Genomic DNA, 27477 nt, shown 5'->3' on the forward strand with positions numbered 1-27477 from the left:
TTTGAGGGGGCTAGATATGGCACATCCCGTAAAATTTGTTTTTTATTACAAAAATCCTATTTTGTGATAGATTTTGACATACATTCAGAAAAGAATATCATAATTCACCCTTTTCTTTCCTTCTCCTTTTCTTGGTCGTGATTTTTTTTAGGAGGGGGGGGGGGGTCCCCAAGCCCCCCCAACCTGTACGCCACTGACAGTCATTCTCAACCGTTAATTGTAAATGCACTTTTGATCGAATCAAGATGTCACATTGAGCTATATTTTGCTTTATAATTATTCCAATGTTCTACTGCAGATGCGTTTACCTTTCGGACCACTCACTAAAGTTCAATCACTTGAAAACAATAATAATATTGAGGTCCGCATTGGATTCATCTATCTCCCGGGGGGGGGGGCTTACATTGACGAGTGGATACCATGCGCGACCAAAAAACACGTAAAAAGGATGTCTTTTTCAAGATAGGGCACGTTACGTACGTAACGTGATAAGGGTGTCAAAAACAAAAAAAATAATGAAAAAGGGGTTTCTATTTCGCTAGGAAAGTTACGTGTTTAGGGTCAAATTTGCGGGGATGATAAAACAAAATCAAAATGTTTTATAAAGGATGTCATTTTTGCCCCAACACTTACGTGTTTAGAGTCCGATTTCCGCGAGGTGTAGGACGAAGTATAAAGGTAAAACCGACGACTGAAGGACCCGTGACATAGCAATAAAATATTCATATACTTGTTTAGGGGTTCATTTCAGGGGATATTTGCCAAGAGTATCGTTTTGTTTCCAATACTTGTTAAGGGTAGGGTTTCACACGCCGATACTTGTTAAGGGGTGCATTTGCAGAATATGGAAATTACGTGTTTAGGGTGCTTTTCGAGACCCCATGGTCGCGCATGGTATCCACTCGTCAATGGAAGTGCCCCCCCTCCCCCGGGGAGCGTTTCGTTAATATTTTTATCCGACAAGTCGTCAGATCTGACATCTTTCCATGATTTTGATTGGCTGAGAGGCACTGTTCCTATGGTAACTGTCGGATAAAATGGGACTTGTCGGATAAAACGTCCAACAAGTCCTTTCATGAAACGCTCCCCGGGTCTATCTCCTGTCATTGAAAATCCCTGGCCCCGTCTTACAAAGAGTTATCAATCACAACTATGGAAGGCGGCCAGCAACCTCAACATCTAAAATGCAACTTTGTTCAAAATATTTTCTAGATGACAGTGTATATTCATACATTCATCATTCTCTTAAAGATTCAGTGTGATTTTCCTTGTTTACTAAGGCCGATTTTGCGAATTTCCTACTGGAAAAAATATGGTATGGATGGATTTCCATACAGCTGAGCTTGATTGGATCAATCATAACTCTTTTGTGAGACGGGGCCCTGTTCTGTTCCATATGCACAAGCCTATGTATATTATTGTGGCAAATGGCAAACGGCGGTGATTTTTTTGGTTGATTGCTATTAAAGAAAGCATGAACGCTTGGAAGCAAGCAACCAGAGGACCGACGCTCAGTGGGCGAGAATGACGAAGCTCGAAGTGCGCCAAAATGAAATTCCACGTTATTTTGCTCAGGGGATTGTTGGCGGAGAATCGACTGGACATAATTTCAAGCCCATTTGACGTCACCTAGATACTAATATTTGATTGGCTACTTAAACTAAACTATACACTAAACGATTATGGACTATATAAGATTTGTGTCAAGTGTTACTTTAAGATTGACCTGACAGAATTGGTTTATGCATGCATGTATGATATTGTTGGCGGAGAATCGACTGGACATAATTTCAAGCCCATTTGACGTCACCTAGATACTTATATTTGATTGGCTACTTAAACTAAACTATACACTAAACGATTATGGACTATATAAGATTTGTGTCAAGTGTTACTTTAAAATTGACCTGACAGAATTGGTTTATGCTCCTCACGCTGCTTCCAAGCGACGCACAGTGGGCGAGAATGACGGAGCTCGAAGTGCGCCAAAATTAAATTCCGCGTTATATTCATACTAAGAAATTTTGCTCAGGGGTAATTGTGGGCGTAGAATCGACTGGACATAATTTCAAGCCCATCGGCGGAACTAGGATTTTCCAAAGGGGGGGGGGTGCAAATTCGTCCGCCAAAAAATATTGACAAGCAAAAAAAAGGACTTCAACCACAAATAAAGGATTTCGTACCAGAAAAAAATTGGACAAGCCCCCCCCCCCAAGAAAAAAAAGGTACGCTAATATTCAAGCCCATTTGACGTCACCTAGATACTAGCCTTTGATTGGCTACCTAAATTAAACTACATTAAACGATTATGGACTATGTAAGATTTGTGTTAAGTGTTACTTTAAGATTGACCTGACAGAACATCGGTTTTGCTCCTCACATGTTTAAAAAGTGTGTGTGAAATCCTGAAAATAATTATGACATCAAGAGGATCATTAAATGAAAAAAAATCTATAAATATTAAGCGGATTTTATCAAACTGTTGTAGACTGGGGTCGAAACCGCAGATAGTATTTCACACCAAGAATGTATCACTCAGGAGAGTTTTATGACTTAACTGATTCTACAAGTGATTTATCTTTGGAAGAGGGGTGTTCGATCAGCGTATGGGCAATCAACCCTACATTGTATACATTATGCACAGAACTTCGTGTAATTTTCCTGTTTGCCGTCAAGTGAAAAAAATGAATGGCTATGTACGCCCCCACACGGTGCGTTATAGTGACTGCGCAGTATAAAATGACCGTGTTTTTTTTCGGGTGATGTGTCAAGTAGAATCGGCTCAACATAAAAAAAAAGTTGCAGAGAGTTGCAGCTAAATCTAGTATCAACTTAGAACTTAGACATTAGAAAAGATGGTGTGATAGAATTTAGACGGAAATCCACGGAAATCTAAACTTTTCTCTGCAAATGTAGAATAAGTGGATAATCAGCCTATTATTTTATACCACATGTAGGCATTGGCGGCGGAAGCAAAAAATCTTAGGGGGGGGGGGGGGACACAGGAAACAAAATTAACAAGCAAAAAAAAAAACAGGTTATAAACCAAAATTTAGGGGGGGGGGTCGTCCCCCCGCCTCAAATTTAGGGGGGACATGTAATGCATGTAATGTAAGGTGTCTTTAATCTGCTTTTAACCCTTTTACACGAAAGAGAAGTATATCAGGATTATGTAGAAGCAATTTTAGATCCATACAGTCATGAAAAACCTTCAAACCCAAAGGGCTATAGCGCACCAAGTGGGAATCGAACCCCGGTCACCGGGAACCGAAACCCCCTCTCTACTGACTGAGCCACAGTGTCTCTTTATATAGTGTTATACCTGACAGAAAATCAACCAATAAAATGAATCCAGTCGCATTTTCAACAAAAATTTTCAGAGGGTCAAACATAATATATGGAGCTCATTTCCTTAAAAAAAAGTCGCGAGGGGAAAACAAAAAATTACAATTTTGATATAAATAGATAACATTTTTCACGATAGACATGAAAGATTTTGGCAAAATTAGAAATATTTTATTTCAACCTTTTTTTCTTTACTTTACTAGGCCTTTTCATCCTTTTCCTTGGTGTTGGAATTTTTCGGGGGGGGGGGGGGAGGGGAGGCAAAGCCCCCATCCCACCCCTCACTTACGCCGGTGAATGACTCAGTCATTGAAATAAATTAGTTTTCTGCAAGGATCGAGTATTGAAGGGGTACTCCTGGCTAAAAATGATATGATTTGAACAAATAGGGAAACTTCAGACAAACACAGAAAATTTGATCAAAATTGGACAAGGAATAACAAATTCATGACATTTCGGTGAGACAGTTCTATGCATGTTTTTTTTTCATGAATATTCAACGAGCAAATTGATGATGTCATAGGCCTATCCCTACTTGTTCTCATGTATTTTATGAAATTATGTTTATTCATTTTTCCTCCAAGAACTAAAAAAGTGAACTGACCACTGATTTAATGCATCATGTATTAATATTGTTGAAACTTATTGAATATTAATGAAAAAAACATGCATAGAATCAGCTGATATAGTGCTACCCGTAGTGCAGTTTCGAGGCAATCCTTCGCTTGGAGAGCGAAACCTTTTTTATCGCTTGAGGGCAGAGACATTAATCATAGTCATTAATCACCATAATCATATAATATGTACTTTATTATAGCACTGTGTGCTAATCATTACGAGTGACAATGGAGTGGAAAAACCCGGCGATCAAGTACAAAATAGGTCTTTAAACATATGTTTACTGTTTATTTGTATGCAAACATGAATATATTGTCTCGACGGGACCGAGGCATACAAGTACCCATCGTAAAGCGCGGTCGTTGGCCGGTAGCCAAGGGGGGGGGGGAATCTTATTTTATGATGAACTAATTTGTTTACTCAAAGCATACCATGTCAACCTGTGGTATGCCCTGCTTCTTTCAGAAGTTAGGATGAAAATATTGTCTGATACCTTTTTTGTTGCCTTTTTTCTGTTGATGAGGAAAGATAACCGACTTTGGACATTGGATTTGTTTTCCTTTTTTGCTCGCCATTTAGATTTCATTGCTTTTAAAATTATATTGATAAATCCACCCCCCCCTCCTTCCCCTAGTCTGTGAAAACCATTCACTAAGGCATGTTAGGGAAAGTGGTCTGAAGATGCAGCCTGAAGCAACTGGCAGTGACTTGTTTGCATAGAAGATCGCTCTCGTTTTGAAAATCGAAGTTGGAAAAATCGAATTGAAAGTCTGGGTTTCGATTTCGACACTATAGGGCACACATGAGTATTGGACACACATGAGTATTACAGACCCCCATTCACTCACGTGTTATATCATAGCTCATCAAAAAATCATTAAAAATCAATCCCTCGATAGATTTTGCTTTAATTCACTGACATTAGTCACAATTAACAGTACATTAAGACTTGATATGTTAATCAGGTACTTGACCAGCTCAATCAAAAGTTAAATGGCCTGAAATAAGACTAACCATAATTTCGGCCAGTTCATCGCCAGAAAAAACAGAACTGCATTGTGGGTAATAATGATTAAAATGAAATACAAAAATGCAGTCTAGCCTTCCCAAACGCCTTGATTATGAAAGAGTATGAACATAGCATTATGTCTATCGTTTTTCTTTTGATATACAAACATTTGATCTATTTTTAATGAATTATTTTAATCAATAAAGTCATGTGATCTTTACTTACGCCTGTCCGGCATGCTTTGCGCGCGGTTGAATTACTCTCATGTGCCCTATACTGTGGGTCAAATGACGAAAAGTTGAAAATTTTGGTCTCAAAAGAAAGAGTGAGTTCTCCTGAAGAGATTGATACCTTGCATTCAATACCTAATCTGACTAAATGTGTAAAAGAAAAGAAAACGTCTCATTAGACACCCCTCAATTTAATGTAAAAATGCAGTGTTCCATTCATATATTTTGTGCGCTTCCTATGGTATTGCAGCTACAAGTTCTACTTGCTTGATGTCCATCAATTGGCTAAATATGTATTGTGTGGATTTACAACTTCTTGTTTACATGTTTAATTTCGTTCGAGGTGATTTATTACCTATATGTATTCGCATAAGAATAAACAAAGTAAATAAAAGAAAATTGATAACAAACAAAGATTGTAAGCATTTCTTTTGCTCATTCGCCTCTCTTCCCTATTATAACCGTTAATTTGGAGGAAGAAGGGGGGGGGGGGTGCTATAGGCATCAACCCCGCCCTGCTTACAAGCCAGGAGGATGGGGGTATGTACCCCGACTCAGCACCCCCCCCCCCTCCTGTAGCTTTCAACGAAGTGAATAGTATTCAAGTGCGCAATCTATGATGTATCTGACTGAGACAAGTTTATGTATTTTAATATTTTGTTCATCTTTCTTTCTCTGCGTGCTCTAAATATTGAAAATAGGAATCCTGATGATAATTAGAAGTTATTTATCATTTTGAAGTTCCTACTAGTACTTGTTTCATTTCACACTCTCAAACCAACCAGATCTCCTATTGGCAGTAGAAACTCGCATTTCTGCATGATAAATGATAAGCATTGAATATACATTTGAAAGCGTCATTCCAGCATAGTAAGCGATAAATGCACTAAATGCCGAGTAATATACTTATCAACTGTTGTTGAACATAACCTATATCACTTTGCATAAAACTGTTTGAAGCATTCTCACCACCGATTTCTAGCAGACGACGCCCAGCCATAGCAACGACAGTGTAGAAGTGTAGTCGCGATATAGGGCACACATGAGTAATACAGACCCCCATTCACTCACGTGTTATATCATAACTCATCAAAAAATCATTAAAAATCAATCCCTCGATAGATTTTGCTTTAATTCACTGACATTAGTCACAATTAACAGTACATTAAGACTTGATATGTTAATCAGGTACTTGACCAGCTCAATCAAAAGTTAAATGGCCTGAAATAAGACTAACCATAATTTCGGCCAGTTCATCGCCAGAAAAAACAGAACTGCATTGTGGGTAATAATGATTAAAATGAAATACAAAAATGCAGTCTAGCCTTCCCAAACGCCTTGATTATGAAAGAGTATGAACATAGCATTATGTCTATCGTTTTTCTTTTGATATACAAACATTTGATCTATTTTTAATGAATTATTTTAATCAATAAAGTCATGTGATCTTTACTTACGCCTGTCCGGCATGCTTTGCGCGCGGTTGAATTACTCTCATGTGCCCTATTACAGACCCCAATTCACTCACGTGTTATTTCATAGCTCATCAAAAAATCATTAAAAATCAATCCCTCGATAGATTTTGCTTTAATTCACTGACATTAGTCACAATTAACAGTACATTAAGACTTGATATGTTAATCAGGTACTTGACCAGCTCAATCAAAAGTTAAATGGCCTGAAATAAGACTAACCATAATTTCGGCCAGTTCATCGCCAGAAAAACCAGAACTGCATTGTGGGTAATAATGATTAAAATGAAATACAAAAATGCAGTCTAGCCTTCCCAAACGCCTTGATTATGAAAGAGTATGAACATAGCATTATGTCTATCGTTTTTCTTTTGATATACAAACATTTGATCTATTTTTAATGAATTATTTTAATCAATAAAGTCATGTGATCTTTACTTACGCCTGTCCGGCATGCTTTGCGCGCGGTTGAATTACTCTCATGTGCCCTATAGTGTCCTTGAGCAAGGCATCATTTTGATTCAACACTCCTATTTTCTCCTTTGAAAGAAATGAAAATGCTATATGCGATATTGGTAACGATATGTGTCGACTTGTAAAAACATATGCTAGCCTTGTGTAAAGACCCATCTATCAGAGTTTCAATGTGATTTTCCTCATTTCTTTCTCTTTCAATTCCTTCCTAGGTTTTACTTGCATACTAGTGGGCCTATATAACACAGTTTCAGTAAAAGCCCTGGTTTTGAATTGTGAGACACACCTACTCGACTTTAAATCCTAGTAGATATCCTATAAACAAAAAGACATAGAAAAGAAAAAGAAAAAAAAAGAAAAAAGGAATAAATATTTGAATTTTACTTTGTTCATTTCCTTTTTTTTTTCAAAGACAACAAACGTCAATATATAATATCTATGATGGCGAGAATAGTCAAATTGACTGGTTGCCAAATAAAAAGGAGACCACCCCCAATCAGAGACTATATGCCGGCAGACAACCTCCCCCCCCCACACCCTCCCCATTATGACATCTTAGATCTGTTCTTGCCTATTGTGTTTATAAGAGAGCTCGGAGCGGGGAATCCCAATATTTGCGTATAAAATCCACGATGTCACAACTATGAAAGTTGCCTATTATGACACTGTTTGGTTCATGGTACGTCCTCATTTCGCAACAGAGGGGAATTCCCAGTCCACACTTTTACCACACCAAACCATATAAATCTCCGTAAAACACCGTCAGACGGATCACTCTCCGGAAAACGTCACCACAGCTAGCAGTTGTTTTTCGTGTGAGAAATCAGAGCGAAATTGTAAGTTTTTACCTATGTTTGATTAATTGGGGAACATTCATCATATTGTATAACATCGTTGTTCTTCGTTGTCAGTTCATTTCTATTCATCAATTTGTATATGAAATAATGATCTCCACAAGTTTACTCATTATATTGTAGCTTCCGTTAGTGTTACGATTTATAGTTTGCAAATTGGTTGGGGAGGGGTAGGTGCATGACGGTGGTGATGATGATAATGATGATGACAACGATGATGATGATGACGATGATGATGATGATGTGATGCCGATGATGATCCTCATCAGGTGCAGATGCCGGGGGCGGAAGGTCCGTACAAGTTGATCATGTTGATGGTGGCCCCGGATGGTGGCCTTTTTTCTCTCTCTCGTAAGCCTTTCATTCTTCTTGTATGCTTATCGAGTTTGTTCTGGAGAACCCCCCCCCCCCTCATTTTTAGTGATGATCTCTGTTATTTTCTTTGTTTGGCTTGTCAAATATGTGGGACAAAAACGCGCCCCTTTCAGAAAATCCTGGAACCGCGCCTGATGTGTGTTGACGTTGTTGTTGTTTTTTGTGGTGGCCATGAGGGTAGCGATGGTAGGGACGGACGATAGCGATTGCAGCAATGACGATGAGGTTTAAAGGTACCATGAATATTCTGCCATTTTCGCTACTTCATTAAAAACCCAAAATTAGATATCAGATCCCACGGGTGCCGTAACTCGATAAATTCTTCGACCTTTCTCTAACGTTACGCGTTCATGTCGTTGTACATTGTATCCCTTTCAGGACAGAAATCATGGCATCAAGGACCAATTTTGATGTTGTCATGGTGATTAAGAAATACCACATCAAGGGGAAGCAGATAAGAGATGTCTGTAATAACTCGGAGACCGTCGTCATGGTTACGTCGGAAGGGCGTGTCTATGCGTGTGATGTGTCAGATGTCAGCAAACAGCATAAATATGGTAACCATCAAAACAATAGGGATTATCGAAAAGAGTGATGAGACTAGAAATTTAGATTTTGGTTGTGGCTATATAGTTTACTTAGAATTGCATCCAAATGCAGCAATTATGCGTTGTATGAGTAATACGATCTTCTTTATACATTCTTTTGATGATTTTCTTATCATTTTTGCCTATACTGATATTGATAGCTACATCTTGATTTGTTGCCCTTTGAATTTTCCATAATATAGCTATACTGACTCCCAAAAGGAACGGATCAAACTTTTACAAGGGCACTGCACAATTTTTACACAGGATCACTTAAGTTATAAGTACAATAAGTACGATAATACGCCAGTGGCGGACTGTACCAGACTGAAAGAAGAAGAAGAAGAGGTTGGTTACATCACAGAGAGGCTATTCCTAACATCGATCGATTTCTGAATCCAAAGTCACAAAATGGCAAAAGAAAGACCAATGAAAATGAGATGGAATTAAACAAACTTCCCAGTTTATTACACCAGTCCTTCACATGCATGTTTTAGCGATTGGCTCAATCACAAAGAAGCTACATGAAGTTATAACGTCGACATTTTAAATATTACACAGCCACACAAGGATTCCCCTGGAACTGGGAATGTTATAGCTGGGTTAATCTGAGCACAGAAACCTTTTTCTGTGATCTTTTGAGGTCACAATTCAAATGTGAAAGGGGATTTTAATAGTATCGAATTTAGAACGATCGGTTACGTGGATCTTTTGTGCAAACGCACTGGGTCCCCTCTCAAAAAGAGTTGTTATTCATCCGATTAAAAAAAACCATGGAAATCCAGCAATGTTATAATTTTTACACAGCCAGAAATAATTTGCACAATGCCCCCCCCCCCCGCCGAAAATAAAGAGTCGCACATATATAGTTGCATCAATATCCATCATAATAGAAAATGTTAGATGTTTGGATTGCGGGCTTTCCATAGTTGCGGTTGATCAGATAATTAGCAAGACATGGTCTTGTGTTATTTAGTCCTCATTTAGCAATAAGAGAGTAAATCTTATGAAAACATTCATTTTCTCATATGATCATGGGCGGAAATCCCAGGAGGGGGCCGCGGGGCGTGTCCCCTCTACTCGACGGTAGGGGGGGGGCACAATATCAAATGCCCCCCTACTGATTGTGGTCTTTTATGATGGTAAGAAATGCATCATTCAAATTCGAAATAAACTATGTATTTTAGGATGATGATAACCTTTTTTTTTTGCTTGTCAAATTTATTTTCGTCGAAATGACCTTAAATTGGGGGTGATAACCTTTTTTTTTTGCTTGTCAAAATTTTCAGCCCCTTGTCCCCCCTACCTTTTGGGAGAGATTTCCGCCCCTGCATATGATATCAGAACTCTTTCAATGAAGTTTCATGAAAACATTGATTTACACTTTTTGAACAGTCAGGGTGAATTTTCCGACATCCGGAGCGGCCGACGACGACGCAATCATGAACGTGAGCTGCGGCCGTTCTCACTTTCTCGCGCTCTCTGCCCGTGGTCGCGTTTACAGTTGGGGTAAGAATGATAACGGGCAACTCGGACGTTCTTATGACATGTATGAGAAACAAAGACCTAATCAGGTCCATCAAGGACAGAAGGAGGAGAAACACACTCCAAGGTGGGTTTGTATGGAATTCTCGCGGAGGGAAGGGGGGGGGGGTTGTCATCTGCCCCTCGATCCCTTCACTCTTTTCTATATGTATTTATATCTCTCTATATATTTATCTATCTATATAATATCTATCTATCTATCTATCTATAAGTATGTATATAACAAAATAAGTAAGTCCCCCCTAAATCAAATTGCTGTAACTTTTGAAAGGAATAATTTTAAAATATGAAATTTCGTATAGGTGATTTTCTTCGCTCATTACACAACTCCTGGGGGGATGAGATTGATCGGTTAATTGAGTCATGCATGAGTAATCAAAGATTGATTTAAATATGACCATTTTTGAATGTCACAAGAATTGTCAGGCCGCCATCATTTTCAATCTTAACCGCTCACGATGGCGGTCTCCTGCATTCATTTAAAATTATTATTTTCTTTTAATTGAATATCGCTTCTTGTTGACAATTATTCTTCATTGCTTTATTATGACCATTGCTTTATTTTGTAAAACTTAAATGTATCACCTAAATGTTATGTTGCATATTTATCTAGAATGCAGAAATACAATAAAATCAATCAATCAATTTGTTTTTCAGATTGTGTAAATACAAAGTTGGGCAAAGGTTGTTTTTAGGTGAATCTTATGGTGTTAATGCTGTTTTATTATCCATCATTTAGCCACTTCACACAAAATTTTGATATCGTTTGTTAATGATTGAGTGAGCGCAATGTTTTGTGACGTATCATCATAGGGGGTTATTAACAGTATGCCCTACAACTTGTTAAAACATGTTAACATTGGAAAATGTTGGTGGTTCCCAATTACCCGGCCCCCTCCCCATTTCAAAATTCGGGATCCACCACTGATTTGTCCATAAATTCAACTGATCCTGAGAAATTGTTAGGGAAATAATGCATGTATGCAGTATAAGAATTCATTCCCAAGTTTTCGAACGTGCTCGCTTAACCATGAAAATGTAAAAAGTTCGGAAAGTGTGTGGTGATAAAACTGATGGATGATACAAACGACAGCAATTAAGTCATATTTGAAACCGGATTTGCACCCATTTTATTACCCCTCAAATTGCATTTTTTTCCAATAATAAAAAAAGAGCTAATCACCTTCCACATGTTCATTCAAGCGTGAATCTTTAATTAAACGCATTTGAATCATTGAAGCATGTTCATTGGTCATGAACATAACGAAAAAAGTTGAGAAAAGATCATTTCAGTTACCAAAATGAAACAATACTTGCCTATGATATTTGAAATTCGTATTTCTTACTTTCATTAAATGTTCATTGATCCGTGAAACGATTTTTGAAGATACTCTTCCCAAAAATAACTCATCATATTCGATCCTTTTTATCGTAGAAATGTGTAAAAAAATCCAATTATAGTAAATTTTAACTTGTGTTTATTCAACCGTAAAGTTTAGCCAAAAATCTCGTATCGTCTTTTAGAAAGTACATTTTACAAGCCATCTGACTATTTTTCATGATAAGAATGGAATTTGTTCCAATAAAGTGGAATCATGATCATGATATTTGGCTTGTGACTTTTGGAAAGTGACAATTTTGCCTTCTGGTGGTGCTTACTGAAGCAAGACATAAAATACGTCTATAACATTTACTCAGAGGGTAGCTTATACAATTACCTACACGCTCATGTAAAAATATATTAAAAACTCGCATTGGTTCGGAAGTCATGGATGTTTGTTTCAGGGTGCATATATATATATATATATATATATATATATATATATATATATATATATATATATATATATATACATATATATATTCTTTCTCAACTTTATACAGTGGTGCTCAAATGTTAGTGAACTTCACCAGAAAATGAACATATTTATAAAACATTTTAAAGTGTTTAAAGCTTTTAAGTGAAGTTAGGTAATAAAATATAACATCAATACTTTTTTTCCCTCTGGCTTCGCCGAACATTGAGGTGTTGTTGTCTACATGAGTGTTGAATGTAGCCACCATTTTGTATGATATTATTTTTCACTCGTTTATTTAACAATTTTTTTTTCTTCAAATATGCAATTTAAACTGCGAATTTATGCAATGATTAGTCGGGTTTAACTTAAACCCAGGTTTAAAGTTGTGGTTTAAGTATGGAAAGCCAAAAGTATCAAAAATTTTATAAGTTACATGTTTCTCATCTTTACTGTGCTCTTTCCTGATTCATCGATGGTGAAGACAATCATTAATTTTTACTTCCTACACAATTATAAATGATTTGAGAGCCGAATGAGCTGAAGTATGATGTCTTTATACTGTAAGTGATCATGTATCAATTGGCTGTCCATACTTAAACCACAACTTTAAACCTGAGTTTAAGCTAAACCCGACTTCAGAATACGGGCCTTTGGATTCAGCTGGATGGGTTACGATAAGGGCGGTTCCGAGGACTGCAGTTATTTGATTAACTTTGCCCAATGCCTGGCAGACCCAGGTGCATTCAGTGTCTAAATATTTTTGCGTTACTGCAACATTTATTTTTGACTTTGTATTTGAAGTTTATTTAATTGATTTGCTTTATATTGCATAGTGCGGTATTTGCGCCTACCGTGTAAGATATAATGATGATGATGGTGATGATAATAATAATGATTATAATGATAATAATAGGAATAATTATAATGATAATAATAATAATGATAATAATAATGATAATAACAATAATAATAATAACAAAAGGCAAAACAAATGATAAAAACGTTAGAAATGATCGCCATTCTACAAACGGAAACTTATTTTGTGACAAAGAGAGTCTTCACTCCGAAAACGGACATTGCTATTTTCATCCTTACTTTCAAAAGGGGAGGGGTTCAATAAGGGGGTAATACCTACCCCTTGTACTATATTGTAAACAAAGATTGTTCTTAAAAGGTCGTGCCTGGTAGTCGGAGAGAATAAAGTAGATTGCATTTATGATCGGATGAGGTCATCGCGAATGCAATGTTCCTCTTTTGAAAATTGAAATACAAGTTCAATTAATATCATCTTTGTTCACTTGTTTCCTCTTTTCCAGGCTTATCACTGAACTTTCAAACCAAAAGGTCATCAAAATAGCATGTGGGCATGACCACTCCCTCGCCCTTACACGAGGTAAATATCTGTTATATCATATATATTATATATATCATATATATATATATATTAATATATATGATATATATTAATATATATATATATATATATATATATATTAATATATATATACAGTGCGTATCAAAAAAAAGTTTACACTTTGAAAAAGCCCTGGGAATTTAAAAATATACAACATGTGGGTATTTTTTTCACATACAATCCTGGGTTTGGGTCTCATCTATCCAATGAAAGTAAAAGTTTTGACAGAATGTTACACTTGAGTGAGCACTGTCCATTTTAGTAAAGCTCGCAGAAATCTGCGCAGAAATGCCCGTTTTTCGTTGTATCAAGGGGAAAGGGTGAAATCAAACTTACCCTGCGAAACATTTCTCGTACATTTCCCTTGCACTTTTAGTCAATTAAAATAAAACGGATACATTCAAGCATTTTCTAACAATTTTGCCACCCAAATTGAAATTTATCACTTAGTATACACAACTTTTACCCTTTTGTGCCTGCTGGATCTGAGGACATAACTAAATCTGAACCAATGTTTATATCAGACATCTCTAGCACTTTTTCACTAAGTTTTTATCATTTAAAGTGGGTTTACATTTCATTTTTTATTTAATACTTGTTTCTCCACACTTTTTCCAAGCTTGACAATGATTAACAAAATGAAAATCAAGCCTAAGCCATTTCATGTAAATCACAGCCCAGTGTAAAGCAAATATCGTCCCGATGGCCTCGGTGTGTGGGGGAGTGGGGTGTGGCGCAATGCACTCCTCAAAGTGGTTTGGGCAAAGAAACAAGTTAAATAGGTAAAAAATATCTTCAAATCAATTTTACTAGCTAAATTCCACGTGTTATTCATGATTAAGGTCTACTTTTATTCGCATAACTATTTCAAAGTTCTGCGCAAATCATTTTTCACTAACTTTTCAAAAGTATGTGGTGCTCACTCAAGCGGAAATATTTTTCGACAGTTTTATCGTCATTTGCTTAAATGGACCTGTACCAATGTTAAAATGTGGAAAAATCTTCAGGATATTACAAATGTATAATTTTACAGGATTTTTTCTAAGTGTAAACTTTTTTTTTGAAACGCACTGTATATATATATATATATATATATATATATATATACACACACACACATCACACATGCCCTCACCACACACACACGACACACACACGTCTACCCATGATAAGTATAAAAAACAAAACGGTATACCCTTGACAAGCATTCCCTTAATTTGACCCCCCTTAACAAATACAGCAATAGTTGACCAGCCCAGCAATCCTTTGACCTGCACATTTACAACTAATGAAGTTTGCAGTTAGCTTTATACAGTGCATATAAAAAGTTTACACTTAGAAAAAATCCTGTAAAATCAGACATTTGTCATATCCGGCAAAATTTTCCACGTTTTAACATTGGTACAGATCCATTTAAGCAAATGACGATATAAGTGTCGAAAAAAAATTCCGCTTGAGTGAGCACCACTTACTTTTGAAAAGTTAGTGAAAAATGATTTGCGCAGAACTTTGAAATAGTTTTGCGAATAAAAGTAGACCGTAATCATAAAGAACACATGGATTTAGCTAGTAAAATTGATTTGAAGATATATTTTACCTTTTTAAAAACTTGTTTCCTTGCCTAAAACACTTCGGAGAGTGCATTGCGCCCCAACGCACTACCCTACACACCGAGGCAATCGTGACGATATTTGCTTTACACTGAGCTGTGATTTACATGAAATGGATTAGGCTTGATTTTCATTTTTTTTAATCATTGTCAAGCTGGTAAAAAGTGGAGAAACAAGTATTAAATGAAAAATGAAATGTAACTTTAAATGATAAAAACATAGTGAAAAAATGCTGGAGATGTCTGATATAATCTTTTATTCAAATTTAGTTATGTCCTCAGATCCAGCTGGCACAAAAAGGGTGAAGGTTGTGCTTACTTAGTGTTGAAATTTCAATTTGGGTGGCAAAATATTAAAAATGCTAAAAGTGCAAGGGAAATGTATGAGATATGTTGTGCAGGGTAAGTTTGATTTCGCCCTTTCCCCTCGGCACAGCGTGAAAACGAGCATTTCTGCGCAAACAGATTTCTGCGAGATTTACAAAAACAGACAGTGCTCACCCAAGTGTTATATTCTGTCAAAACCTTTCCTTTCATTGGATAGATGAGACCCAAACCGAAGATAGTATGTTAACAAATTACCGACATGTAGTATATTTTTAATTCCCAGGGCTTTTTCAAAGTGTAAACTTTTTTTGATACGCGCTGTATAATTTGATTCCATGAAGATGGAATGAAATATCAAGTCAGAAGGTAAAATACAGTATAGTTGCAGCAAACAATTATTTCATGAGGAAGTCTTCAAAATCAAGGTTAATATGATATTCTCATAGATCTAGATCTGGTACATTGAAATAAACTTATCTTTGTGAATTCTTGATATTTAAGCTGAAACCGATAATTCTGATGATCGCTAACACAGGGTAGCATGTGTGGGACAGTATTAATTTTCCCAAAAAAATTGAATTCCGTGCTTATTCTGCTCATTTATCAGCAATCAAAGTGCATATAAACGGGTTCTCGTGTGCTGCATTTGATTTTCTTTTCTAAACGACTGTTTATAGCGTCAGTATCCCATTATGTTCTGATTAAGGGTTGAATATTTCTTTTAACACAGATAATGGACTCACATGTCATTATCGTCATCTTAAACAAATTTATAATAATGATGATAATAATATTAATTATCATACTTGTCATATAGGGCTGAACACTTACCTTGAAGAAAAACGAAGTGCTAATTTAGCACTTAAAGTGCTTGTATAGTGACTGCACTACGAGTGCTTATTTTCTAGTTTAAATTTTGAACTAGAAAAACAGCACTTGTAGTGCAGTCACTATACAAGCACTGTAAGTTCTAAATTTAATTAGCACTTCATTTTTTACAGTGTAGTACTGAACACTTACGTCACCCGAAATCTTTAAGCTCTAAAATAAAGCGGCATAATTACCCCTCGCTTTTAGCAGAGCAGCTGTTACGCGCACTGCGTTTCAACGAGTTCAAGGATCAAATTCCTGCTAGGTACCCATTAACCTCACCTGTGTTGAGTGCAGCACAATGTGGATCTATTTCTTGCCGAAGGAAAATTACGCCGTGGCTGTGATTCGAACCCACGACCCTCTGTATCAGGAGACTAATCCACTGTGCCACAACGCTCATCATGAAAATCAATTATCATTGATATTTTCTATAATCATGTATTGTTTGAAATTATACTTTTGATAGTTTTACGTTGCTAATTTGTCGTTGCTATTTATAGGAGGGAGCTTGTATTCTTGGGGAAGAACTAAGGTGAAGCGACGTACCCGATGTCCGACTTTAGTCGAAGGTCTTCCGAGTGGTATGGTAATTCAACATATTGCCACTGGGGGCGCTCACACCCTCGTTGTTTCCGATGCTGGTGATGCATATGTTTGGGGCTTTGACGCAGACGGACAACGCAAACAACTGAAGCAAAACGGTACCTAAACAAAAAAAAAATGTTCATCATTTTTGCTTCAAATTATGTAGCTGTGAAATGGTCTCAGATAAGAGTGGCTTGTTTTGTTTTCATTTATTCGTTCAGATAGTTGTAAAATACAAGTATGAAATAGTTTTGCTTATTACATGCCTACCATGATCATGCCTATAGAATATCATTCAAGCTTATAAGAAAACAGGCTTTTGAAATTCTGTGCTGTGATCGGTTCAGATATCATCGTATGACCGAACGCATTCTTATGGGCGGCCAAAAGGACTAAAGATTAATAGGATGAAAATAAACAGAATGATTTGACCCTTTCGGCCACCCATACATTCTCGCTAATACTGAACGATGTAGAAAACAAAGCATGAAGATGATGCTTAACGATGATGTTTAACAGTCGGAGCTGATCCCCAGTGACACCAGAAATCTCAAAATGGCTATGGTAGATCAGGTCCAGTCCTTGTCCTATTCCTCCATATGCATCAATGCTCGATTTTTTTGATATTATTGTTCTAGTTAGACTATGCCCATTGGCGTACCGTGGGTCGTGGCATGGGGGGGGGGGGAGGGCACCTGCAAACAAGTTTAGTCACTCAATTGCCAGGTATACTGACCTAATAGAGACATTTTAAAGACTGCCATGAAAAGGAAATGTATGTCATTGATTAAATAATGGGAGCGCGAAGCGTGAGATAACAATTTTGATATTCTGGCCTAATTATAAGCACACTTTTTAAATCATGATACGTATTTATCTCATTAAACATAAATGCAAGCGCGAAGCGCAAGCTAAAAGTTTTTTATATATTGACCCCAACTAGGGACATGTTAAGGACATAGGAATTCATGAAGAGCATAGCATACATATCTCATACACGACATAGTCATCTAATGCGAGCGCCAAGTGCTCGCTGATTTTGTTAGAATTACACCTAGACATAAGAAGCACTTTTTAAACGTTGTAATTATGTACATGTTAAAATTCAGATCTGAAGAGGGGCATTCTATGATTTGGTGGTAGGATTCACTAAGACCATACGTATTTCACTAACCAAATGAGGAAAATATTAAGACCAGATATTCAGACCAGAAAAAGGGACATTTTAAGGACTGTGTTTAGGAATTCATGACGATCAGACATAATATATCACCAATCTATTAAAGCGAACGTAAGCACGAACTGGAAATGTTTAATATTCAGAGCTTTAAAGGGGAGAATCATTCTAAGTACTCATGCAAAAGAAGCATATGCCATTTTATAAAAATAGAATAATAACTCGAAGTGCAAGGAAATATATTTGGGGTATATTGACTTGAAAACGGAATAGTTCAATACAAGATCATTAAACAGATAATGTGAGCACCAGGGATGATAAACTCATAGGCCCAACGCAGTTTATGTTTCATAAAGTTATTTCCTATGTAATATAATATGATGAATATTATTGATACATTATAATAAAATATAATAAAACAATTTCTTCTCCCCCACTACGTTTCTCTTTCTTTCTCCCTCTTTTTTCTGCCACCTGACGGGGGGGGGGGGGGAATTTACACCCACAAATGTAATAACACTTTACCCACAAATGTAATAACGCCCACAAATGTAATAACACTTTACCCACAAATTTAATAATGCACTTTACCCACAAATGTAATAATGACCTTACCCACAAATGTAATAAATTTGAAGGAATTTTTGGCGAATCCGTTCTAAACTAAAATCCTATAGTAATGCGTTCATATAGCACAAAAGTGCGAAGTCTTTTATTTAGACCGGGTTAATAAAACATTAAAGTACAAGTCCAAAGTCTTTTTCCAGACCCGGTTGTTTCAAAAATTATAATATAAATCCTCAGTCTTTTTTCAGACCCGGTTGTTTAAAAAATTATGATATACGTCCAAAGTCTTCTTTTCCAGACCTGGTTAATTCAAAATTTATAATGTAAGTCCAAAGTCTTTTTTTCAGACCCGGTTGTTTCAAAAATTATAATTTAAGTCCAAAGTCTTTTCTCTAGACCCGGTTGTTTAAAAAATACGTCCAAGGTCCAAAAATACATCCAAGGTCTTTTTCCAGACCCGGTTGTTTAAAAAAATATAAGAACAAACAAAGATACGATACTGATAGTCTAGTGGAATAAAAATGAGCATCGAGCTAAGTCTTTTCTCCAGACCCAGTTAATTAAGACTGGTGGAAAAGTAACAGAGACCCCAACTCTCTTATTTATGTTAAATACCATGGAAGTATAGCGTAGTCTTTCATCCAGACCCAGATCTTTCAAATAACAAATGAATAATAATAGTAATTATAGTAATAAATTAGTAATAATAAAAAAGCAAACAAAGACCCACGATCCTATTTATGTTGAATAACAGGGAAATATTGCGTAGTCTTTCCTCCAGACCCAGATCTTTCCAATAAGAAATGAATAATAGTAATAATAAACTAGTAACAATAAAAAAAAAAGCAAACGAAGACCCACGATCCTCTTTATTTTGAAAAACATAAAAATATAGCGTAGTCTTTCCTCCAGACCCAGTTATAAAAGTCATTTAAAACACAATAACAACAAAACAAAGACCCTGCAATCTTATCAACATTGAATAACATGGAAATATGGTCCAGGCCCAACTATCCTTCAAAAGAACCTCCAATGAATAAAATTTTAGAGAGTTTTCTTTATTCCAGACCTTGTCATTTTCAAAAATAAGATAAATGAAATCTTCATAACAAAGACTCAATCATATTCTTGTGCCTGTTCAACATGAATAAGATGATTGGGGGAGTATTTCATCAACACTTATGTCCGACAAGTTGTCAGATCTGACAACTGTCCTTGATGTTGATTGGCTAAGAAGCAGTGCTACCATGGTAAGTGTCGGATAAAACGTCAGACAAATCCTTTCCATGAAACGCTCCCCGTGCTCTAAGTTTTGATGTTGTTTTTTATCATAAATTTCTTTACCTGGAAGAAAAAGTGAATTTTTAATTGCATCATGTATTACAGGATGTTAGGCTGAAAGAGGGTAAATATTTTCTTTTCTGTATTTTTTCAATAAACTTGTCTGTTCAAATAAGTATGCTGGGGTCTAAGTGTTAAGATTAATGTTTCGCTTAATTTGTATTTTTAAGAGAACTGGGTGAGGGGTAAAGACAACACTCTAAGCCCAAGCATTTTAAGTGGGTTTAATTTTGAAGATTGGTCTTAGCTGTGACTTTTTTCAATATTTTTTTATCTTTTAAATAACCGGGTCCAGACGAAAGACTAAGCATAATACTCGTCTTATTCCACAAGAATAAGAATATGAGTCTTTTTTTTTATTAGATTGTTTAAATCATTTTTAAATCACCGGGTCTGGAATAAGGACAACGCTCTAAACATGTGCTTTTCTACATGCATGGTCTTAATTTGGAGGATTGTTGGTTCTTAGATTCGTTGTTGGGGGTTGAGTTTTATTGATTTTTTTATTCCTGAAATAATTCGGTCTGGAGGAAAGTCGAATTTTGACAATCGGTCTTCATGTTGTTCCACAGTACTTAGATTATTGGGTATTCGTTTTTATATATTTGTAAAAACTACTTTATTTTTCAAATAATAAAGTCTGGAGAAAGGATGTCTGCTTTACCCACGCGTTATTACAATGTTTTGTAGGGATAGTAATATTATTCGAAAAAAATGGGTGTGGTGTAAAGACATATTTTTACTGGGTGAAACTTTGGAAAATTGGTCTTAGATTTGAAGTTTTTTATTTTTTTTAATAGCCGGGTCTGGAGGAAAGAGTACGTTTTAAAACTCGTGTTATTCCACAAGAATAAGAATATAAGGTCTTATGTTAGAAGATTTTTTTCGTAACTGTTTTAGGTCTGGAATAAAGACAACACTCTAAACCTCTTTTAAAACAGGTTCTTAGGTTGAAGGTTTGTTTGGTCTTAGACTTTGATTTTTTTTAATTCTTACTATTAGCGTTTTTTGAAAAAAACTTGGTCGGGCTGAAAGACTACGCTATATCCAGCATTAATAAGATTATGGGGTATTTATACTGTTTTTAAACTGTTATTCATAATGTTTAAATAACAAATAACCGGGTCTGGAGAAAAGACTACGCTTGATTCTCAATTTACTCTTAGTGCATATATTCATAATATACACCGTATAAGTTGAAACAACAACAAAGACATTAATTCCACCAGTTTTAATTAACTGGGTCTGGAGAAAAGACTAAGCTCGATTCCCATTTTCTTCCACACGAATATCATTATCGTATCTTAGTTTGGACTTATATTATAAATTTTGTAATAACTGGGTCTGGAAAAAGACTTTGGACTTGTATTAAAATTCTTGAAACAACCGGGTCTGGAAAAAAAGACTTGGACTTATAGTCCGGCAGCCCAGGAGATTTATTCAACCGAAAGCCGGACAAGCAAATGACCCCATAGCTGGATGGCATGGACCTTGAAGTTTACAAAAATGCATTGCTGCCGGGTTCTATGCGTGGTCTTCCCTCCGAAATGACGTAATATATGACGTCACTACAAAATGGCCCTATTTTACCATTTTGCAGACATTGTACACATAGCATGAAGTCAAGGGAGAATATCTCAGCCAAATCTTGCTTGTTTTGAATGAAACTTTCACAATGTATTGTTCAAGTAGTGCACAAGAGATATGTAAAATTTCACGAACAGAAATTATTGTTTACATATGCAAATTACGTAATGAAATTTGCATATCATTAGTTTTGGAGATTTCTCGCATAAAAAATTGTCAAAAATCGATTTAGAAATTTATTTTCTTTTGTAGTGTACTTTATTTGATATTTTTTCTCTCAAGCATGATATCATTGTCTTCATCTATATCTCTACTTTAAGAAAATATATAACAGTAATTGAAAAAGACATTATAGACTGTGATTTCAGCCCCCTTTCCAATATGGTGCGCACGTAGAAATCGTGCGTTTTTGGCCTATTTTCACCATATGGCCGAGGTGTGCGAACGATATGCCTACTTTATTGATGTTTCCTGCATTTTGCATGATATTAAATCTTCCAAACAACATATTTTCTTCTTCATTATGTCTCTGGTGATCAATCAATGATTTCAGCAAAAATTGATTGCCCACTGGGCAGTCTATAGGCTACGTTTTCAGCCTAGTTTTCAACAACGAACCTATACCATGTATGACTGCATCGTTGTAGTCGAGTCGGATAAGGGGGTTTCTATGTACCATCAAAATATTTTTCACTCAATGTTTTGGTATTTGCCTAAAGTGTCTAGTTAATGAATCTTGATGTTCCCTTCCCAAAATCGTGTCCAACGGAGTTCAAAATTGATATCTTTGGCGGCCCTCTTGGACATTTTTAATGAAAATCAATTATTTTCATATTTTATTGCACTAGGATTTGGATAGTAGAAATCGGTTGAAATTGTTTTCTGAATAGTCCGGTTAATATATTAAAAAAAAAAATTCATCAAAAATTTTGAACCAAAATGTTCATGTGCATTGACATCTATCTGTTTCATCTGGCATCCGATCGCCTTTGTTGATGTGCCTAACATGCAGAAAATAACGTACTTAGCGATCGATAGAAAGGTATGTATTACTTGTATCATGTGTATGAGGGTAAAAGGCATTTTCTACACAAAGCAATTTTTATGATAATGAAATCTCTTGAAAATTTCTCTCGGGCACCTTAAAGCATAGTCCCACAAGAACCAGTAAAATGTTACATACAGTACCATACCATTATCCATAGCTTGACTATTATCATATCGTGCTTTTCGGAGCCCCCAATGTGGTAACATTTTGTTTTGAGTATGTAATTTTTTCCTTTATATCACTTTTCTCTATCAGCTACATATAAAGAAATTGGGGCATAGCAAAGCCTAACCCTCAGGGGGCTGCCAAAGTCACCCAATCTTTTTTTCGTATCTTGCCAGTTTCTCGGAAAATTAGTCATTTTGAGGCAAACAGTGTTTCTGCCTTGCGGTAAAGCCCTTGTTTTTGTTTTGTAACCACATAAAAATGACAAAGTAGGATCTTCTTTATCAGTTACATATGTCTATTTTCATTCTTTATTAAAAAAATGCAATGTTTGAGCCCCCATTCAGACAAAAGGGCATTTCTGCTATATAGTAAAGCTAGCTTTGATTTTGGAAACCACTTTGAAATAAAAGAAGAGGCATTTTTTTCTATCAGCTACATGTAAAAAAAAGTGCTGGCACATCGACTGCTACCTTCTTCAGAGGCTCCAAGATTGGCAGATTTTCCCCATATTGGAAAAAATATGGAAAAGGGGTGGGTGACTTTCGGAACCCCCGGAGGGGATAGACTTTGCTGTGCAACCACTTATTAGCAGCAGATTGAAGAAAGTCTACTCCTTTAATTCCATGTAGTTTCAAAAGAATGAAACTGGCTTCACCATAAAGCAGAAACGCTTTTTGCCTGAATGGGGGCTCGAAAATAGCACATTTCCCATAAACAGGTAAAGTATGGAAAAAGGGTAGGTGATTTCGGCGACCCCATAAGGGGGGTATGTTCCAATATGCCAACACCTCTTTATATGTAGCAGATAGAGGAAACTCTACTCTTTCGTCTCCATATAGTTTAAAAGCAATAAGAGTAGTTTTACTATATAGCAGAAACACCTTTTGCCTCAATGGGGGCTCGAAAATAGCATATTCTTCCCCAAAATAGTCAAATTATGAAATAGGGTAGGTGATTTTGGTGACCCCCTTAGGGGGTATGTTCCAATATGCCAACACCTCTTTATATGTAGCAGATAGAGGAAACTCTACTCTTTCGTCTCCATATAGTTTAAAAGCAATAAGAGTAGTTTTACTACATTCCAGAAACACCTTTTGCCTCAATGGGGGCTCGAAAATAGCACATTTTCCCATGATTTTGCAAATTACGTAAAAGGGGCGGGTAACTTTGGCAGTTCCAAAAGGGGGTAGGCTTTATGGTACCAGCACCTCTTTATATGTAGCTGATAGAGGAAACTCTACTCTTTCGTCTCCATATAGTTTAAAAGCAATAAGAGTAGTTTTACTACATAGCAGAAACGCCTTTTGCCTCAATGGGGGCTCGAAAATAGCATATTTTCCCATAAATAGTTAAAATATGAAATAGGGTAGTTGAATTTGGCGACCTCCAAGGGAGGTATGTTCCAATATGCCAACACCTATTTATATGTAGCAGATAGAGGAAACTCTACTCTTTCGTCTCCATATAGTTTAAAAGCAATAAGAGTAGTTTTACTACATAGCAGAAAGACCTTTTGCCTCAATGGGGGCTCGAAAATAGCACATTTTCCCATGAATTTGCAAATTACGTAAAAGGGGCGGGTAACTTTGGCAGTTCCCAAAGGGGGTAGGCTTTATGGTACCAGCACCTCTTTATATGTAGCAGATAGAGGAAACTCTACTCTTTTGTCTCCATATAGTTTAAAAGCAATAAGAGTAGTTTTACTACATAGCAGAAACACCTTTTGCCTCAATGGGGGCTCGAAAATAGCATATTTTCCCATAAATAGGTAAAATATGGAAAAAGGGTAAGTGATTTCGGAGACCCCCTAAGGGGGTATGTTCCAATATGCCAACACCTCTTTATATGTAGCAGATAGAAGAAACTCTACTCTTTGGTCTCCATATAGTTTGAAAATAATAAACGTGGTTTTACTAAATAGCAGAAGCACTTTTTGCCCAAATGGGGGCTCGAAAATAGCATATTTTCCCATTAATGGGCAAAATGCGTATAATTATCGGGTAACTTTAGCAGTCCTCAGAGGGAGTAGGCTTTGCTGTAACAGCACACATTTTTGTAGCAGATAGAGAAAACTCTACTCTTGTCTCCACATAGTTTAAAAACAATGAAAGTGGCCGTACTACATAGCAGCAACACTTTTTGCCTCAATGGGGGCTAAAAAGCATATTTTCCCACAAATAGGTAAAATATGAAAAAGGGTGGGTGATTTCGACGCTCCCTGAAGGGGGTATGCTTCAGTATGCTAGTAGCAGATAGAGGAAACTCTACCCTTCTTATCTCCATGTAGTTTAAAAAGAATGAAAGTGGCTTTATTCCATATCAGAAACGTTTTTTGCCTTAATATGGGCTCCAAAGTGGCATATTTTCCAATAAATGGGTAATAATGGTATTTGCCCTTTAACTAAGCAAATAAAGACATACATATTGTCATGAAGCGTTACAGTATTATCGGTATATTATATCCTCTTTCGTGTCGAATGCTGATATTTTGAAATAGTTGTTGATGTTAATGATTGAACAGATAGATATCAATGCACATGCAAATTTTTGACCAAAATCATGCCCATTTCGGGATAAATTTTATTTCAAAATATATAGAGAAATGCGTATTGATTAAAAGATTGTCCCATTGTCAGACTCTGTGCAATAAAATATGAAAATAATTGATTTTCATTTTTAAAAAAGTCCAAGAGGGCCGCCAAAGATATCAATTTTGAACCCCGTTGGACACGATTTTGGGAAGGGAACATCAAGATTCATTAACGAGACAGTTTAGACAAATACCAAAACGTTGATTGAAAAATTGAGTGAAAAATATTTTGATGGTACACAGGAACCTCTTATCCGACTCGACTACAACGATGCAGTCTTACATGGTATAGGTTCGTTGTTGAAAACTAGGCTGAAAACGTAGCCTATAGACTGCCCAGTGGGCAATCAATTTTTGCTGAAATCATTGATTGATCACCAGAGACATGATGAAGACGAAAGTATGTTGTTTGGAAGATTTAATATCATGCAAAATGCAGGAAACATCAATAAAGTAGGCATATCGTTCGCACACCTCAGCCATATGGTGAAAATAGGCCAAAAACGCACGATTTCTACGTGCGCACCATATTGGAAAGGGGGCTGAAATCACAGTCTATAATGTCTTTTTCAATTACTGTTATATATTTTCTTAAAGTACAGATATAGATGAAGACAATGATATTATGCTTGAGAGAAAAAATATCAAATAAAGTACACTACAAAAGAAAATAAATTTCTAAATCGATTTTTGACAATTTTTTATGCGAGAAATCTCCAAAACTAATGATATGCAAATTTCATTACGTAATTTGCATATGTAAACAATAATTTTTGTTCGTGAAATTTTACATATCTCTTGTGCACTACTTGAACAATATATTGTGAAAGTTTCATACAAAACAAGCAAGATTTGGCTGAGATATTCTCCCTTGACTTCATGCTATGTGTACAATGTCTGCAAAATGGTAAAATAGGGCCATTTTGTAGTGACGTCATATATTACGTCATTTCGGAGGGAAGACCACGCATAGAACCCGGCAGCAATGCATTTTTGTAAACTTCAAGGTCCATGCCATCCAGCTATGGGGTCATTTGCTTGTCCGGCTTTCGGTTGAATAAACCTCCTGGGCTGCCGGACTATTATATTATATTCTTGAAACAACCCGGTCTGGAAAGAAGACTTTGGATTTATATCACAATTTTTGAAACAACCGGGTCTGGAAAAAAAGACTTTGGACTTATATTATAATGTTTGAAACAACCGGATCTGGAAAAAAGACTTTGGATTTGTATTGTAATTTTTTAAACAACCGGGTCTGGAAAAAGACTTTGGACTTGTACTTTAATGTTTTATTAACCCAGTCTGAATAAAAGACTTCGCAATTTTGTGCTATATGAACACATTACTATAGGATGTTAGTTTAGAACGGATTCGCCAAAAAACCCTTCAAATTTATTACACTTATGGGTAAAGTCATGATTACATTTGTGGGCGATCAAAAATTATTACATTTGTGGGTAAAGTGTTATTACATTTGTGGGCGTTATTACATTTGTGGGTAAAGTGTTATTACAACAGGGGGGCGTGCCCCCCCCCCCGTAGTCACCCCCAGACTATGTTTACATAGTCTTAACATATCCCATCCTATTTTTCCTACGTAGATGAGGAATTTCCTGCGTTTGTTAAGAAGGGAGTGAAGAACGCCACCTGTACTAACAACTCTACGGCTCTCCTGCACGAGGTAGGAATTAATAGACGACATCAATTAAAGTCAGTCGATCATGTCAATGGATCATTGCAAGATTGATGAGTGTTTACAAGCTAGTATATCACAATCGATTTTTGAATTGACGTCATCGGGCCGCCATCTTAGAGGCTGAAGCCATTGCCGTACATGCGTTAATGTAATGATCAGTGCATTGAAGGATATAACAACAACG

At 36.3% G+C, this 27477-nt stretch overlaps 1 protein-coding gene across 1 annotated transcript; it reads left to right on the top strand.

The window, feature by feature from the left end:
- Window positions 1–8765: 8765 nt before the first annotated feature.
- LOC121429539 (ultraviolet-B receptor UVR8-like) lies at window positions 8766–27344 on the top strand. The gene is made up of 5 exons (XM_041626598.1): window positions 8766–8934; window positions 10360–10576; window positions 13625–13701; window positions 17032–17232; window positions 27199–27344. Exons 1-5 carry the CDS (start codon window positions 8766–8768, stop codon window positions 27342–27344), a joined length of 810 nt encoding a protein of 269 aa, XP_041482532.1.
- The last annotated feature ends 133 nt before the right edge of the window (window positions 27345–27477 follow it).

The sequence above is a fragment of the Lytechinus variegatus genome, chromosome 16, assembly GCF_018143015.1.
Source record: "Lytechinus variegatus isolate NC3 chromosome 16, Lvar_3.0, whole genome shotgun sequence".
Lineage (NCBI taxonomy): Eukaryota > Metazoa > Echinodermata > Echinoidea > Temnopleuroida > Toxopneustidae > Lytechinus > Lytechinus variegatus.

Coding starts and splice junctions, on each gene's coding strand:
- LOC121429539 (XM_041626598.1), top strand. CDS start 8,766: ATGGCATCAAGGACCAATTTTGATGTTGTCATGGTGATTAAGAAATAC. Junction 10,577..13,624: donor GAGGAGAAACACACTCCAAG/GTGGGTTTGTAT, acceptor CCTCTTTTCCAG/GCTTATCACTGAACTTTCAA. Junction 13,702..17,031: donor CTCCCTCGCCCTTACACGAG/GTAAATATCTGT, acceptor TGCTATTTATAG/GAGGGAGCTTGTATTCTTGG.